Source organism: Neltuma alba, unplaced genomic scaffold, assembly GCF_004799145.2.
Source record: "Neltuma alba isolate B1F8T4 unplaced genomic scaffold, ASM479914v2 tig00010889_pilon, whole genome shotgun sequence".
Lineage (NCBI taxonomy): Eukaryota > Viridiplantae > Streptophyta > Magnoliopsida > Fabales > Fabaceae > Neltuma > Neltuma alba.
The window spans coordinates 121,892-139,982 of NW_021635676.1; the positions used below are offsets into that span (position 1 = coordinate 121,892).

The 18,091-nt window shown below is 31.7% G+C and overlaps 1 protein-coding gene across 2 annotated transcripts; it reads left to right on the top strand.

Annotated features, from left to right (window-relative positions):
- Positions 1-9,802: 9,802 nt before the first annotated feature.
- On the top strand, positions 9,803-16,432 carry LOC114759749 (phenylalanine ammonia-lyase class 3-like). 2 transcript variants are annotated; one of them, XM_028948989.1, is made up of 3 exons: positions 9,803-10,235; positions 13,986-14,323; positions 14,928-16,432. In XM_028948989.1, exons 1-3 carry the CDS (start codon positions 9,883-9,885, stop codon positions 16,391-16,393), a joined length of 2,157 nt encoding a protein of 718 aa, XP_028804822.1. In that variant the 5' UTR covers positions 9,803-9,882; the 3' UTR covers positions 16,394-16,432. The 2 variants fall into 2 exon arrangements, with proteins under 2 accessions (XP_028804822.1, XP_028804823.1); XM_028948990.1 differs by having other exon boundaries at positions 14,952-16,432.
- Positions 16,433-18,091: the final 1,659 nt, after the last annotated feature.

Below are 18,091 nucleotides of genomic sequence, written 5' to 3' on the forward strand. Positions count from 1 at the left end.
ATGATTATAATTTTTAAAAAAATGATGTCTTTTAAAAGTGAATAAATTGCAGGAATGATCATTAATGATGAATGGGACGAAGAGATTTTTAATAAAAGTTGAACCATCCATATCATACTAATACTGTACATATTATTAATGATTTGCTTTTTCACAAAGTAGAGGAGCGAGAAGCATATAACTCAATTTTTTTTTTTTGGTCAAGAAGCATATAACTCAAATTGGAAACATAAGTATCCAGACTCACCACCAATGAATTACTCCCATAAGAAAAGTTGCCCAGAATAGAATCCAAAATTGAAGAACAAAAAATTTGAAGAACCAATAAGAAAACATGCTTTGGAGCGTGCATTCTTGGTTAAACTCAAAAAATCCATTTTATTAGCATTCAGGATAGAATATTGATTGTAATGAGGGAGAAAGGTAGTCAAAGAAAACTTGATACAAGGACTTATCTAGCTTTAAAGGTGCCTTCTTTCTCTGCCTCATCGGTTGCTCCCCACCCGCGTCTCCTCGCATGATAGCTATTTGCCCATTCATTTCTAAAACTGATAAAGCCAACTCCCCACTCGGGTCCTCACCTAACCATTAAAACCAAGACTAGAATCATCTAACAAAATAAGAAGACCAAAATCATCCACCTTCAACCCAGATGAAAGATACGGTTATAAAAGCAACCAAAAGGAAATCTGAAACAAAGACAAAAATGAAGAACATAACTTTTCCCACTTGCCCGTGTGAGATTCGATGGCAGAGGAGGGGGTTAGAGGCTTCAAAAACCTGAGATGGAACGCGCCATAGGGTATTCAAAATTTGAAAACCCTTGGATTAGAGAGATGAGAATGTGGGGCAGAGAAATTTGATCACAACGTTCTGCAATCTTTCTTTCGGGTTTGATGCTTGAAGGAGGGAAGACATTTGCTCAGTCAAATGAGTTTGAATTTTGAATTTGAATGGAATTGTCTCTCTAGGGACCGACCCAAAACGGAAATAGATTCTCTCTTGCCTCTAGAGTTGTTGGCCTCTTCTCCATTTGCATGTCTCTGCACCTGCAATTCAGCCTTCTACAGTTCTGCATCACTGCGACTCTGAATGCTGCTTCGCCCTCTTGTGTCCTTCTCATCTCCCATCTGCTTGGCTTCCCGCTGAAAACACTCGAAAAGGGCTTTAGTCTAAGCGAACTTTTTTTATTTATGTTCTTACAATCTCTCCTCTCCTCTCCGCCTCCGTTCCTTATTTTGGGTGTTGTGTATTTTTTTTTAAATGTTATTACACTTGAATTTTATAACTTATATTAACAATATTCTGAAAAGTTAATTATAAAAATTTCATAAGATGTTAGGGAATAATAAATTATTGTGCTAAGATTTTGTTTTTAAGAAAAGCTTATAAGGATATGAAATAATTAAAAAAATAATCTTCAACAAATTAACAGAATAATTTTTCCAATATTTTCTCTATTTTCTCAATATTTAAAATTAAAAAGTTGCAAATTAAAATTTTTATAAGATTATAGTGAATAATAAAAGATGGTGCTAAGTTTTGGTTTTTAAAAGATATGAAATAATTTGAAAAATAATCTTCAACAACATTATAAAAAATGCTGGTAAAAAAACAACCTTATAAAAAAATAATTTTTCCAGTCTTTCATTACTGTATATTTAGAAAAGGTAAGAAAGAGAAATATCTAGTTTTCAACAATAATTCTTGTCATGTATTTAAAATAAAGAAAAGAAAGTTACAAAGTAAAAATTTTACAAGTTTATGTTGAATAATAAAAGTTTCTGCTGAGTTTTTGTTCTCAAAAGAAACTTCAAGGGATATGGAATAATTTAAAAAATAATCTTCAAGAACCTTCAAAAAATAATTTTTTGATTTTTATTAATATAAATGTTTTAAAAAGATAAGAAGAAGAGAAAATATCTTATTTGTAACCATAATTCTTGTCTTGTATTTAAAATAAAGAAAAGAAAGTTTCAAAATAAAAATTTTATAAGATTATAGCGAATAAGAAAAGATGGTGTTAAGATTTTGTTTTTAAGAGAAACTTATCTATAATTTAAAAAATAATTTTCAGCAGCCTTAAAAATTAATATTTCTAGTTTATGCCTTTTAGAAATGTTCTTAATGTCTTTTATGACCAGATTTCTAAACCTATTAAAATAAAGTTGCACGCAGCCACTTAGGGTGTGTTTGGGTGACACCCCAAACCATGGTTTGGGGACCCAAACCATGGTTTGGGGAATAGATCACCCAAACACCCCCCTAAAAACCAAAACCATGGTTTTGACCATGGTTTTGACTCCAAAACCATGGTTTTGAAAAAAGCAAAATTTTTTTGCTTTTGGAGAAAAAAGGGAGAGTGTGAGAGCCTATATGATATCTATCTTGTTATTTTTTTTATAAATATATTTTTTTATAAACATATTCAATCTTATATTTTATAAATATATATACATATTAATTATTTATTAATTATATTATCTTATGTATTATTAATTATGTTGGTAAAAAATATATTATTAACAATTTTATTCCTTCAAATTAAAATATATCATAAAATCTATTTTTTTTGTAATTATCATATTAACTTATGTCTTTTTTTTAGTAATTTGTATATATAAAAAGTGCTTCTGATAACAACTATCCAAACACTCTCACTTCTCAGAATCACTTTTTTACAAAATCTATTCTTCACAGAATCTATTCTCCCCAAAATCTATTCTCCAGAATCACTTTTTCAAACCACGGTTTGGTTTCATCCAAACACACCCTTAATTGAGCCACATAGCACGAAGCCCGAGAATCCTAAATGCAAGCCATACATAATTTATGATGGATTGTGAACAGTAATTTAGTGAGGAGCCAAGAGTAAGCTTTTTTTAAAAGTGGCTTGGTGGAAGAGTTTTAATATATATATTGATTTCAAATATCGAATATTTAAAGATTAAACAAGTAACACATTATAATCAATTGTATTAAGAATTTCAAATATCATATATTTAGAGACGGAACAAGTAACACATTATAATAAATTCCCCTTCCGTACCGACTTATAGCGAGACGTCTTACATCTTGTACAAATCTCCTTGTTTGCATCATCTTCCCAGTACAACATACAGTCATTTAGGCATGTATCTATTTTCTTGTAGTTCAAGCCAAGCTTGTTAATAATCTTCTTTGCTTCATAAAAAAATGGAGGGAATTCAGCTTGAGGGAAAGCATCGCCTAGTAATTCCAATAGCATGGACATCGCCTTGTCAGTCATACCACACAAGCATTTGATATGATACAACCTCACCAAGAATGACAACTTAGAATACTTTATTCACCCAGAATAAAGAGGCTTGTTAGCTTCGCTTATGAGGTCAAAAAATTCCTAAGTAGTTTCATTTCTAAGAAACTCTGGTTGAGGCCCCTCTACTTCCTCTTTGTTGGGATCCTCACTTTCGCAAACGCCAAAAGCATCATGCATAGCATCGTTCACGGCATCGGCTTCATCCACTTGAACTCCCATCCGTGAAACTACTGAAATTGACTTAGCAACCATATCTGGTCCTTCCCCATGTAGTTGCCAAAATATATACTCTCTCGAGAAGGGCTTAAAGATCAAATGTTCTCTAACAATATCTCTGGGATGTCACTTCTTGAAATTACATTTAGGACATGGACACTGAATCTTACCATTTACGGCGGTATTGGCAAAAGCAAAATCCATGAACTAGTTTAGACCAGCCAAGTCTTGCGGAGTCGATCGGTACAAGTTGATCCACAACCTATCCATCACTAATGTTGCTCAAATTTCGTGAACATATAACATAAAAAGCTCAAAGAGAAGTTAAAATGAATTTCAGATGGAGTTCTTCAGCTTATAAAGGAGACTGCCAACGGATATATAAGGGTTAAATTTTTGTAGCGTTTCTAAACTACTAGAAATTTCTAGCCGTTTTAACAGTTAGAAATTTCAATTCAAAAGCATTTTCTAGCGGTTATAGATTTTCTAGTGGTTTTAAACCGTTAGAAGTTACGAGCTGGGAGGAAATTTTGAATATAACAACAGTTATCCATTTTCTAGTAGTATATAACCGCTAGAAATTTTTTGCCAATGGTTATTTATTTTCTAGCGGTTACTAGAAAGTTCGACGAAGGAGGGAAATTTAAATTTCCCGTGAACGTTCTAGCGGTTAATTAACTGCTAGAAATTGTTATATTTTTTAGTTTTGTCGTGGTTTATAGCTATTAGAAAATGTTCGTTAGAATAAATTAATATTCATTAAATTAAATTTTACAAAAATATTAAAATAATAAATAGGTATTAAAAGGTTTCAATAATATATGTATGCATAAAATTTAAAAAATTTCATGATATGTTAAATATTAAAATACATATTCCAAGAATGAATTTTAATGTTAAAAGAATTTATGTTTAGCATGTTTTATGTAGTTAAACAATATATTAATTAATATTTGATATTAATAAAATTATCAAAATAAATAATAAAAGTAAACAAATAAACATAAAATTTAAATAAATATCCACATAAAACATAAGATAATAAAGTCCAAATCCAAATAAAATCCTACACAAGGAAAACAGGGAAAATCAAGGGCGAGGGGCAGAAGCAGCATCATTGTGATCATCGGGCACTGGATCCTCCTGCTGGTTCTGCTGGGGGTGGGCAGGTTGCTGATTATGTTGGGGCTAGACTGGTTGCTGGTTGTGTAGGGGCAGGACTGGTGGCAGGCGTACGTTAGGGATCTCGGGAATCAGAATGTTTGAAGGGATAATGATCACCACATCACACATGGCCATAGAAGCTGCCTTCAACTGGTCAAGCTGTACCTGGAATTGACGATCACGCTCTTCTATCTCTCCCCTGATCTCCTGTCGCAACTCGTCTGAGGATGAGGAACCCGACCGCTTCGCTCCTGTGCTCGCTTGAGAGCTCCCTGCAGCGTATGAAGGGCTAGTACAAACCAAACGGGGCAACTTAGTTAGTGTGAGTCCAAGACTAAGCCCGCTAACTCAACCAGGGTGCTGCACTTGGCCACAACCTGCTAAAAGTGAGGCGATGGGATCCAAGGCAAACCCCTAAGACCCATGTAGCTCGGTATCGACCTGAGTCATCCGTGCCTATCAAAATTAATATAAAGATATTAATTACTATGAAATAATATTTATACTGTGATATGATGTTAATACTTAATTAATTACTTACAGCCATCTCCTCAACCTCATTCGACGCAGGCCCATCTCAAGGTCTGTACAGAATCGTCCACATCTCGTCATAGGTGGGTGTGTATCCCCACTCCTGCCACGCTTTTTCCCTCTGTAAATGAAATGAAAGAATTTATGAATTATAAATTAAATACATATACACATTTAACAAATTCTTTTCAAGTACTTACAATCTCGTCATAGGTGATAGCAAAACTCCTGGATCCAGCCCTATGACATATTGTCTGCTGCCTGATGCTCCCAGTATTTCTCTACTAAAGAGCTTGAAACAAAATGTAAAAAAATCAAATTGAATTAGTCAAATTGGACAGAAAATAAAAAAAATTATAATTAATACAATAATATCATACCATCTACTCAGCCGTCATCCTAAAATACACATAACTTGACCAGTCTTACTCTGGGACTCCACCAGGTATATTTGCCAGTATCTCCTGCAGGGGCCTTGTCCCGTCACTTTTCTTCTCCCGTCACAGGTCAACCCTCCTGTTCTTCCATGCCACCCTAAGTTTCTTGATCGTATCCGTCTTCAACTCCTCTCCCAGTATAAATTTACTTTGTAATTAAAAAAATTAAAGAATTATATTCATTTCGCTAATATAAATAAAAAATAAATTAAATAAATAACAAATTATAAACAAACAATTAAACAATTTAAATAAAAAATATATATTCATTTAACTAATTTAAAAATATTATAAATAAAAAATAAATTATATCAATAACAAATCATAATCAAACAATTAAGTAATTTAAATAAAAATATATTTTTATTCAACTAATTTAAAATTATTATAAGTAATAAATTAATAAAATAAATAAAAAATTATTATCAAACAATAAAGTAATTTAAATAAAAAATATATATTCATTTAACTAATTTCAAAGTATTATCAATAAAAATAAATTACAGCAATAACAAATCATAATCAAGCAATTAAGTAACTTAAATAAAATATATTTTCATTCAACTAATTTAAAATTATTATAAGTAATAAATTAATGAAATAAATAAAAAATTATAATCAAACAATTAAGTAATTTAAATAAAATATATATTCATTTAACTAATTTCAAAATATTATAAATAAAAATAAATTACATCAATAACAAATCATAATCAAACAATTAAGTAATTTAAATAAAAATATATATTCATTCAACTAATTTAAAAATATTATAAGCAATAAATTAATTAAATAAATAAAAATTTAAATACAAACAATTAAGTACTTTAAATAAAAAATATATATTCATCTAACTAATTTCAAAATATTATGAATAAAAATAAATTACATCAATAACAAATTATAATCAAACAATTAAGTAATTTAAATAAAAAATATATATTCATTTAACTAATTTAAAAAAATTATAAATAACAAATTAATTAAATAAATAAAAAATTATAATCAAACAATTAAGTAATTTTAAAACAAAATATATATTCATTTACTTAAATTAAAAAATTATAAATAATAATTTTATATTACCTTCATCATTTTCCAACCTTGTTGCTTCTTTTCCAAAGTGATTTTCTTCCAATCCTTCACATAAATAGGGAATAGGGTCCACTATTGGTCACCTTTCTTGGTCAGTTGGCCTAATTCATTCAGCAGCACAACCACCCGTTCGCTCATCGTCATAGATGGTTCTCTGGCTGACAGCCTCCTATAGGACCTGTTTCCCTCAAAGTCTGTAAAATTTAATTAAGAAATTAATTATATATCAATGAATTAAAATAATTTCTATACAAATTAAATAGTTGCCAAATTTTAAAAAGTTAAATAAATACTTACTCTCAAATTCTACTTCAAAACTGGTATGGCATCTGGGAGCAAGACGCTGCTCAGTATGGGGATTTTCATTCCCCTGAACCTGCTCCTCTTCCTCACCAGCATCACCATGGGATTGTTTATCCCCGAAAAATGAGCCTTCTTAGTCTGCTGGACATTATCATGCTTCATAAAGCTCAGGATATCCTCCTCGTTCAGATCGTAGTCATGAATGCTTGGGAATGGCTCACCAGCATCATAACCCCACCACCACGATCCTCGCTGGGTCCTACTCTCTCAAGATCAATCGGCTCCTTCCCTACTCAACGACTCATCCTAATAATAGCAAATACCATTGTAATGAAAAATATATTTTACAACTAACAATTATTAAAAATAAATAATTATATCAAATAATAATTATTTCTATTAACTCTAAATAATAATATCAAATAATATTAATTGAACAACAGATATTCTTATATTTAAATTTACTATTAACTCATCAAAAGAAAAAAATAACTACTTCTATTAACTCTATAAAAACTAGCCTACTATAAAAAAGAATTTCTATTAACTCTAACTAAATTAAACTAGTCTATCAAACTTAATATAAAAAATATAATAAAATAAATAAAATAAAAAATAAAAATAAAAAATATTTATAAATAAATTACTATTCTTACCTAAAAATCTGTACCTGTAACTGGATCTGGATATACTTTGTGGAGAGAATTCGACAGAACTCCACTTTAAAATTTGCCAAAACAGTGAAAATGATGAGGGGGTATATATAGGCCGCGATTTTCTAGCAGTTTAAGTAAAACCGATAAAAATTTCTAGCTGTTGCACTGTGCCACCTCTTGTATTCAGCCATGTGTCACAACTCCTCAGAAAAATTAAAAACCTAGCGGTTTCTCTTAAAACTGTTAGAAAGTTGGTTGCATTACTAGTGGTTTAGTAACCGCTAGAGAATGAAATGACGATTTGCATTCTCTAGCGGTTCCATTACCAAAACCGCTAGAAAATAAACATTAGAAGTTTGACCCCAACTTCGCGCCAAAACGCGCGAACAATTCTAGAGGTCACTTTCTAGCGGTTTACTGCTAATTGCTAGAAAATTATGGGGCCCATACTGTTTTTGGTCAAAGCTACGAATTTCTTGCGATTTGTTTGAAAACTGCTAGAAATGTCTGAATTTGTAGCGGTTTTGTTTAACCGCTAAAAATGTTCTACTGCTAATTCTACTTTTTTTTTTGTAGTGTTTGTAAATAATAATATTTAAGTTATTAGATGTTAAGATATTAAAATTTAACAAGTTATTAGTAAAACAAATAGGAAAAATTCTAAAGAACTCTGAAATTAGTATTTTCCAATTCAAGCACATAGCATTTCAAAATGACAGAGAATGAAGTAAACCCAAATTAGAATTTTGAAATTCAAGAGAAATGACAAAAATACTCATTTACTAATCCCATTGACAAGTTTTGTTATTAATCACAAATTAGAACTTGTGATTTCACAATTAGGACTTGTTATTTATAAATAAATCGTCGTCATTTTTAATCAATTCACATGTTATTTCATGTTATGCATAAGAAAAAACCATGTCATGAATCCCAAACCAAGACTTGTAATTTCACAATTAAAACTTGTTATTCCCAAATGAATCATTGTCATTTTTAATTAGTTCATGTATTATGTATTAGGAAAAACATGTTAATCCCAAATCGAAATTTGTTATGTCATAATCAGGACTTGTTATTCCCAGCTAAACTGTTATTCACAAAGGGGCATTTTTGTTATTTTTTTTAAATTTTAAAATTTCAATTTGGGTTTTTTTTCCTTCTGTATCATTTTAAAGTGTTGCCTAGATTAGAAAACACTAATTTCAGGGTTCTTTTTCTAGAATTTCTCCAAACAAATACAATAACTTTTAATTATTTACTTGATGTAAAAGGAGTTAGAAAGAGGCAGAAATTGGGAAGAAAAGAAAAGAAATCAAAGAGGGAAAGCAAAACTGAAAAGAAAACACAAGAAAAGCCATGAGAGAATTAATGATAACTGTAATCAGTAAATTCAATCATTAAGTCAAATATGTGGTATAAATGAAACCCTAAAAATATTTAAACGCAAAACTAAGATATTTATGATGATCTAATAATCATATTATAAAGTAGTTCATTAAAATGGTGACTTGGGTCTTTTATATATATATATATATATATATATATGAGTAAGAAATAACATCACTCTTTTGGCTTTTATTGATATATAATTTTGGGACTTCATCGATATTAACTTTATTAAAAGCTATTTCTTTATAATTTTTTGAGGTTTTTTGTAATTCATAGTCAGCTAAGAATGGTGATATCACTATTATTTTAACATATAAGAGGTGGGATTGCCTCACCCTTAACTTGAGGTTACTCATTGTGCTCATGTGTTCTTGAAGAAAAATAAATAAATAAAATCGTACTTTAACTTTTAAAATTTTCAGGTATTTCCAAATGCAGTGCGCTGTAAGATTCCAAAAGTCAAAACCACGAGATTTGACGTAGTATACAAGCCGCCTGGTGGGTGATTCAATACTTATCATATTTGTTTTTATTATTATTATTATTATTTGTTTGGAATTTCCATGGTTCTAATTGGCTCTTTCTAACAACTTGCCCCACAAGCCACATATCTCTGTTTGAAGAATCTCGCCAACCACCGCTACTCACCGACCATAAAGACGACCCCTATCTAATTAAACTAATGAACCCTACAACTTGGTAATATATAAATATATGTGTATATATATATATAATGATAAATTGATTCGTTGATCCGTCAAACAAGCATCGCTTTGAGCAGAGCAAGAGCATGGCGAAAACTCCCGATTATTCCGACCCACTTAGATGGGGGGAGGCAGCAGAGTCGCTCAAGGGAAGCCACTTGGAGGAAGTAAGAGCCATGGCGACTGACTACTGGAGGGCCGTCGTCCATTTGGGCGGCGCGAGGCTGTCGCTTTCCCAGGTGGCCGCGGCGGCTAATCGGGGCTCCGACGTGAAGGTGGTTTTATCGGAGTTAGCAAGGGCCGGCGTGAAGGCGAGCAGTGATTGGATAGTGAAAAGTGTTAAGAATGGGACTCCCATTTACGGTGTCACCACTGGCTTTGGCGCTGCTTCTCATAAGCAAACTGAACAAGTCGCTGCTCTTCAAAAGGAGCTTGTAAGGTCAGGCTCTTCCCCCTCTTCAAAATGAAAACATATTATGCATGTGTGTGCTTTTTTTCATTTCAATTTCTAATTAAAATTTAAAAATGAAATAAAAATGATACATAAATTTGAAATTCTTATTTGGTTACCTAAATAATGAAAATTCTCATTTGGTCACACATGACTAAATTAGAATTTTGAAATTTGCTGAAAAGGCCAAATTGCCTAGCCAGTTGCCAGAGCTTTGGTGCTGGTGGCCACTGCCAAGATCAGGTTGGCTGCCAGTCGCCTAAGCTTCTTCGATCGGCCAAGGACTGATCACTAGAGCTCTAGTGACTGACAACTATTTTTTTTTTGTTGAGATTTTACAACTCCAGTAATATAGTTAACAAGTTCTTTAACACTATTAACAAGTTCAATATAATAGTTAATAACAAGTTTTTCAGAAAATTTAAAAATTGACATTTTTACAACTTTAATAATACGATTAGCAAGTTTCTTAAAGTTATTAATAAGTTCAGTATAGTACTACCTCCGATTTTATTTATAAAACATTGTTTATAGACTATAAATGAGGTTTTATAAATAAAAGCGGGGTTAGTAATTAACAAGTTTTTTAGAAAATTCAAAAAGCTAAATTTTTACAACATCAGTAATATAGTTAAAAAGTCATGTAATGATATTAATAACTTTCATAGCGCTACTAACAACTATAATAACAAGTTATGTAATGATATTGACAACTCTTATTATCATTGTGATTGCCTAATCAATGAAAATTTTTGTTGCACAATCTTTTTAGGGAGCTAATATTAAAAAAAATCAACCTTCATAGGAAATTTTGTTAATGACACTATAAGAGTTGTTGCTATCGTTACATGGTTTGTTAACCATGTTATTGAAGTTATAAAAAATATCACTTTTTAAATTTTCTGAAAAATCTGTTATTAACTACTAATTTCATAAAAAACCTGTTCTTAACTACTATACTAACCTGTTAATAGTGTTAAAGAAATTATCAACCACATTATTGAACTTATAAAAATACCAATTTTTGAATTTTCTAAAAAGTCTGTTCTTAACTACTATATTAAATTTGTTAATAGCATTAAAAAAAACTTATTAACTGCGTTACTAGAGTTGTAAAAATTTCAAAAAAATAGTTGCCGGTGATCGCAGTTCCAGTGACCGGTCACCGGTTAGCCACTGGAGCTCAGGCGACTGACAGCCTTGCCTGAACTCCTAGTAGGGGTTACTAGCACCGGAGCTCTGGCGTTCGGCCATCTGGTAAGGGTGGTTGATGATTTAAAAAAAAAAGAATTAAGAGCAATTTGGTTTTTTATAGCAAATTCAAAATCTCAATTTGATCATGTGTGACTAAATAAGAATTTTCATTATTTAGATAACTATTTTCAAATTTAAATATCATTTTTGTGTCATTTTCGTAATAAATTAGATGAATTTATCTTTCACAAGGCGCATTTCCCACACATCACGTATCATTTGTTGATAGATTTTATTTTCTATATTAACATTTTTGATATTTTAAAAAGAAATATTAATTTCGATCAATATTGTTGACCTGCACCATAATGTTTCCTTAGTTTGCAAGTGTTTGTAAAAATTTCGAAAGCACACAAAAATGCCAGAGGTATTTATTTTAACAAAGGCTTATTACTTTTTAATGATAGACCCTACCTCCGTTTATAGTCTAAAAATTAACAGGATTTTGCTCAATTAAAAAATGAGTTTGGGCGTTGGCAAAAACAAAAAAAACAAAAAAGCCCGGGGGGCGGGGTTTGGGCGCTCATCTGAAGTGATGGTAATCCAAACTTATCAAATCTATGACCATACAAATCTGATTTGGATAATTTAGATTTAATTTTTTAGTTTTCTTAAAAAATAATTATTTTAATAGGTATGAAATATAAAATAACAATAACTTTTGAACTATTTTTTTTCAAAAATTTATTTTTATTTAGAAAAAATTAATTAAAAATTTTAAATATGGACATTCCACATGACGAACTCCCCCCCCTTTTTTTTGAGCAAAACATGAGGAACTCTTTATTCCAACGATATTATAATACTATGTACATATTTAGGAATACTTTATTAGCTTAACTGTTTTAAAAACGATTCAGACTAATTTTTCCCATATCAAACAGCATTATACGCTTTCATTTTGTGCAGTAGATGGAAAGTTTGAATAATTTTTCTCTTAACAAATATAACTTCAAATTTTTTTAACAAAAATAAAAAAAATTCTTAAATTTTCGTCAGACTGGAATATATTGAGGGGTAGTTATAGTTTCATCCAAACTCATGGAGAAGTTTGTGTATGGCTAAAAAAACAAACTCATCGTTTAAAGAATTTACATAGCTTCTTTTTTAAACAAAGGACAGTATAAGTAGTTTTCACAAAAGTCATAATTCATAATAATCTGTATAAATTTTAAATTAAGAAAAAACCAACAGAGATATACTAGTAATTTATTAATTAAATAACATCAACAAAATATTTATATTGAAAAAAATAGAATATTATTGCAGAAAACATCTTTTATGGCGGTTAAAAAGGTTTTCTCATAACGGTTTTAGAGGCGTAGTGATTATTGTCAATGTCAAAAATTGAAGATTAACAACCACTATAAAAATTTGCTTTCCGCTTGCTTTTAGAAAATAACTGTCACGAAAATGCCTCAATAAATGGTGTTTATTTAATCAACCATCATGAAAAGAAATTTCCATGGTGATCAATAAAATAACTGCCATGAAAAATTTAAATTTTTTTATATAAATTTGTTTTAATTTGTATCTGAAATACCAAATCAATTCCACCCAGCAAAATAAACTAAAATAATAGAAAACTAATTCAAAACTAAAACACAACTTTCACTAGACTAAAATTCAATGAATTTAGTGCTAAAACTGAAATTTAACATTAAAATAAATAAAGTTTCCAATCCTAATTTAACTAAACCTAATAATCAATAACTTAACTAATCCATAGTTCAACTAAACCTAATAAACAATGAACTAAAAAAACTTATATTTAACTATTTACCAAAATTTTGAATTTCAGCTACACTAAATGTTTATCAACACATATTCTTAAGCAATGTTTTTAACAAACCATCCCTCATTGGATTTATTTTTTCGGGTTTATATTTCACCTATCTCAAAATGCTTGTTAATTAAAAAGAACAAAGTTATTAGTCAATTAGATCAAAAATATAAAAACTTATGTGCAACTTAAAATTAGTGTTTCTATCATAATATTAACATCCAAATTTCAGTAAGCTGGTTAAATAAGTGAATTGGTGAATCAATCCCCTAATTAGTGCAGTTAAGAGGATTAAAAGGGTCAACCAAGCTATTTATAAATTTTTTGTTCAAAGCTAAGCCAAGCCTAAAACAACATCATTTTAAGTTTAAAAAATAATAATCCATCAAATTGTAATTTAATGATTTTGTCTTGTTAAATTATGTGTAATTTATATATGAATGTATATTCCATTTACTTGGAAATTAATACATATTTATTTCAACATTATACTTTTCAAGGTTAGATATGGATATGTTTATATATTTTAATTAATTTATATTATTTTAATAATAAGTGAGTCGATTCAAATTACAATATTAACTCTTAGACCACTGTGCTTCAATGGGTTAATTAGTGGTCCATTTGATTACCTTGATTTAAATGCACATACAATGCCTACCCTCTGATGGGAAAAAAAATAACGATTATTGTGCCGCTAGATTCTTAAACTGTGCGATATTCGACAAGGGAAAAGGGACAAGGCACACTCTACCTGTGCCAGCAAGCAGAGCAGCAATGGTTGTGAGAGTGAACACTCTGCTTCAAGGCTTCTCAGGCATTCGATTTGAGATGTTAGAAGCGATCACCAAACTGCTCAACCACAACATCACTCCTTGCTTGCCTCTCCGTGGCACCATCACTGCTTCCGGCGATCTCATCCCTCTTTCCTACATTCTCGCTTTGCTTGTTGGTCGCCCAAATTCACAAGCCATTGGGCCTTCCGGAGAGTTCCTTACTCCCAACCAAGCTTTCCTTCAAGCTGGCATCAATAATACAGGTACAACATATATATGCTGCATATGCATTCAGCACTCAAAGGTCGGTTCCATGAGTGTCAATTGATAAAGCATGGTATCAAAACTCAGCTTGATCGGCCGATTAGATTAGTGAACCAACTGATCAGTCCAGTCAAAAATTTTAAAAGGATCAATCATGTTAAATTTCATATTTTTCCGTAATTGTTGAGCTTGAAATAAAGTCGTTTTGAGTTGAAAAATAAAAGAAAAGTAGTCCGTTAGATTTATGCTTTACTAACTTTTTTTTATTGGTTATGTGTAAATATTATATTTATTTGTCGATTTATGCTTTTTTTTAAATATTACTTTTTCATAAGTGTTATATCTTTACATATAAATATTTTTGTACATTATATTTCAATTATATTATTTTTGTCATAATTATGTTGTCTCTGGTTCAACTACAATTAGACCACTAACTCATGTTTCAACCAATTCAATAACTTATGTAATTCTTTCAGCGCGCGCATATATATATAATACACACACACACATGGCTTCAACCCAAAAAGAAGTACATGCCCATTGATACTTTGTTTTCTTTTTTGGGTTTACCAACAATTAATTACATTACTACTAACACGGGTATCGATACCAATAAATCATCAGGCGATGAGAGAGATATAGACAATGGTGGGTCCCACATGGATATTGTGAAGTTCTTTGAATTGCAGCCCAAGGAAGGCCTTGCTCTTGTGAATGGCACAGCTGTTGGATCTGGATTGGCTTCCATAGTGCTTTTTGAAGCAAATATTTTAGCATTATTGTCAGAAGTCACATCCGCCATTTTTGCTGAAGTAATGCATGGGAAGCCAGAATTCACTCATCATCTGATTCACAATCTTAAACACCATCCTGGTCAGATTGAAGCTGCTGCAATTATGGAACACATTTTAGATGGTAGCTCTTATGTGAAGCAATCTCTGAAATCCCAAAAGCCCAGGAAAGAACGATATGCTCTTATAACCTCTCCTCAATGGTTAGGACCACAGATTGAAGTCATCAGATATAGCACCAAGTCCATTGAAAGGGAGATAAACTCTGTTAACGACAATCCTTTGATCGACATTTCAAGTAACAAGGCTTTCCATGGTGGTAATTTCCAAGGCACACCCATTGGAGTTTCAATGGACAACACGCGTTTAGCTGTTGCTTCCATAGGCAAACTTGTGTTTGCACAGTTCACTGAGCTGGTAAACGACATGTATAACAATGGGTTGCCATCGAATCTCTCTGCTTCTAGAAACCCAAGCTTAGATTATGGTTTTAAGGCATGTGAAGTTGCAATGGCGTCTTATTGTTCTGAACTTCAATTTTTGGCAAATCCAGTGACGAGTCACGTTCAAAGTGCAGAACATCACAACCAAGATGTGAACTCTCTGGGTTTGATTTCTGCAAGAAAAACTAGTGAGGCTATTGAGATCTTGAAGCTCATGTGCTCAACTTATTTGGCAGCACTATGTCAAGCCATTGACCTGAGGCACTTGGAAGAAATCTTCATTATCACTGTGAAAAACACTATAAGCCAAGTTACAAATAAGATAGTTCCTTCTACAGAGGACCTATTTGATCGACTTTGTGAAGAAGATTTACTCAAAGTGGTTGATAATGAATATGTGTTTTCATACATTGATGATCCCTTCAATGTTGCATACCCACTGATGCCGAAACTGAAACAAGTTCTTTATGAGAAAGCACATAAGAACGTTGTGAAAGGGAAGATGAATAATGTGAACAGTGCTTCAGTTTTTGAGAAGATTGATGAGTTTGAAGATGAACTTAAGCGTGTTTTGCCAAAGGAAGTTGAAAGGGCAAGGGTGGGTTATGAGAATGGTGAGCCAGCAATTCCAAATAGAATTAAGGAGTGCAGGTCATACCCGTTATATAAGTTTGTAAGGGAAGAGTTAAAGACTGGCTTGCTTACAGGAGAAAAGATCAATTCACCAGATGAGGACTTAGATAAAGTGTTTAAAGCAATCTCTGAAGCAAGGATTGTTGACCCACTTTTGGAGTGCCTTGCTGATTGGAATGGTGTTCCAATTTCAACCTAACAATGTTTACTTTTAGTTTATATTTGTGGTTTGCAAGAAGTCAATAGCCACTCGGTGATATATTTTCCGAAGTTTTTTTTTTATAACTTTTTTGAATAATTAATAAAGGATACTGTGGTTATTCTAAAAAGTATTATTTGCAATCATGTGGAAATAAAAGGCTACATTTCTCATCAGCATACCCGTGTATCATCATGTCCTTTGCATTCTTTGCATCTGATTCATGAATGACTTTCTTGAATCCAAGCTCCCAAAAATTAGCAATCCAAACCCCGTCATGATATCTAATAACCCCACCACATCCAGCTCTACTGTGAGAATGAGTAACCGCACCATCTACATTAATTTTGACCCATCCATGTGGGGGAGGGAGCCAAATAGAATCAGTTATTCAGGGAGAGCTTAGATCAGTCACAACATCCTGCACATTCGCATAACGCATCCAGCCATGCCTTATAGTGAAGGTTGGGTCCGAAGGCTTGATAAAATCATCATCAAAGACACCATTATTCCTCCATAACCATAATTTCCATATTGAGACACCCCATATGTAAGACTAATTCCCATCAAGATTATTTCCTAGGTCTCTTTTTGAATTCAGAGCAAACCAGTCACGCAAATTAGCTGCAAAAATTGAGACTAATACCTAGGATTCAGTAAATGTAGCCATAAAGATCTAGCATACTCAACCCCTAAGGATATGTAAGACATCTTCAACAGTAGCAGCATAATAAGAACAAAGAGGTGAAACTTGAGACCACCTACTCCTCCAATAATTTGTAGGGAACTGATTATTAAAGGTTATCCACATAAAAATTTCTTTATATGGTACCCCAAATAAAATACCTTTGTATTATTGCTGCCATCCCAAACAAAATTCCTTAGTATTCTTTCCACTTCATCACAAATAGAATTCGCTATTCTAGCCATTTGTATAGCATAAATAACTACGGTACTTAGCACCGACTTAGCTAGAGCAATACGTCTAGCCATAGAGAGACAATTCTCCTTCCATGAGGTTAGCTTCAATCTCATCCTATCAATGATATAATGGAAATTTTTATTAAGTTTCCTCTTTCTTGATAAAGAAAAACCCAAATACTTCCGAATTTCAGTTGTGACTTTAATATTAGCAAAAACGATAATTTTCTTCCTCAAATTAAAGGAAGAGAAATTCTCTCAATCATCAAAGTCCCTTTTGACTCATGTTGGGTTTTACCTAGTCTACCCTTGGTAGATTAGGACCCAAGCCCAATATAAGTGGGGCTACTATGTTAATAAGAATAAAATATGGGTTCAAATAAAGAGTTTTTAACTACTGATTTAAAAAATTCAAATTATGATAACTTCCCATATGTGAGTCATGAGATTATGTAAGTTGAAGGAGTCAGTTTTGCATAGAGGTGAATTCAATAACTTCTCCTGAACATTCCTCTCTCTTCTCTCTTCCTCATCAATGAATTTGCTGTATAACATCAATGGAGTCCAAACTGTGATTTATTGCATGGAGACTACCATTATACTTCATCGAAATTTCAGGTCAGCTCCAAATCCTTCAATGGCATCAAAGCAAATGATTTTTTTGCGGCCTATTTGATGTTTTTTGTTGTTATTTATCTTACCGTGTTTCTGTTTCTCTTCAATCTATGTATATTTGTTCTAGTTCTTTATGTATCTATTCTGCAATGATCAAATGTG

What these genes read in the sequence shown, in the direction of transcription:
- LOC114759749 (XM_028948989.1), top strand. Translation starts at nt 9,883, where the DNA reads ATGGCGAAAACTCCCGATTATTCCGACCCACTTAGATGGGGGGAGGCA. An exon ending in CTTCAAAAGGAGCTTGTAAG is followed by an intron (nt 10,236 to 13,985) that starts GTCAGGCTCTTC and finishes TTGTGCCGCTAG; the next exon opens with ATTCTTAAACTGTGCGATAT. An exon ending in AGCTGGCATCAATAATACAG is followed by an intron (nt 14,324 to 14,927) that starts GTACAACATATA and finishes CTACTAACACGG; the next exon opens with GTATCGATACCAATAAATCA.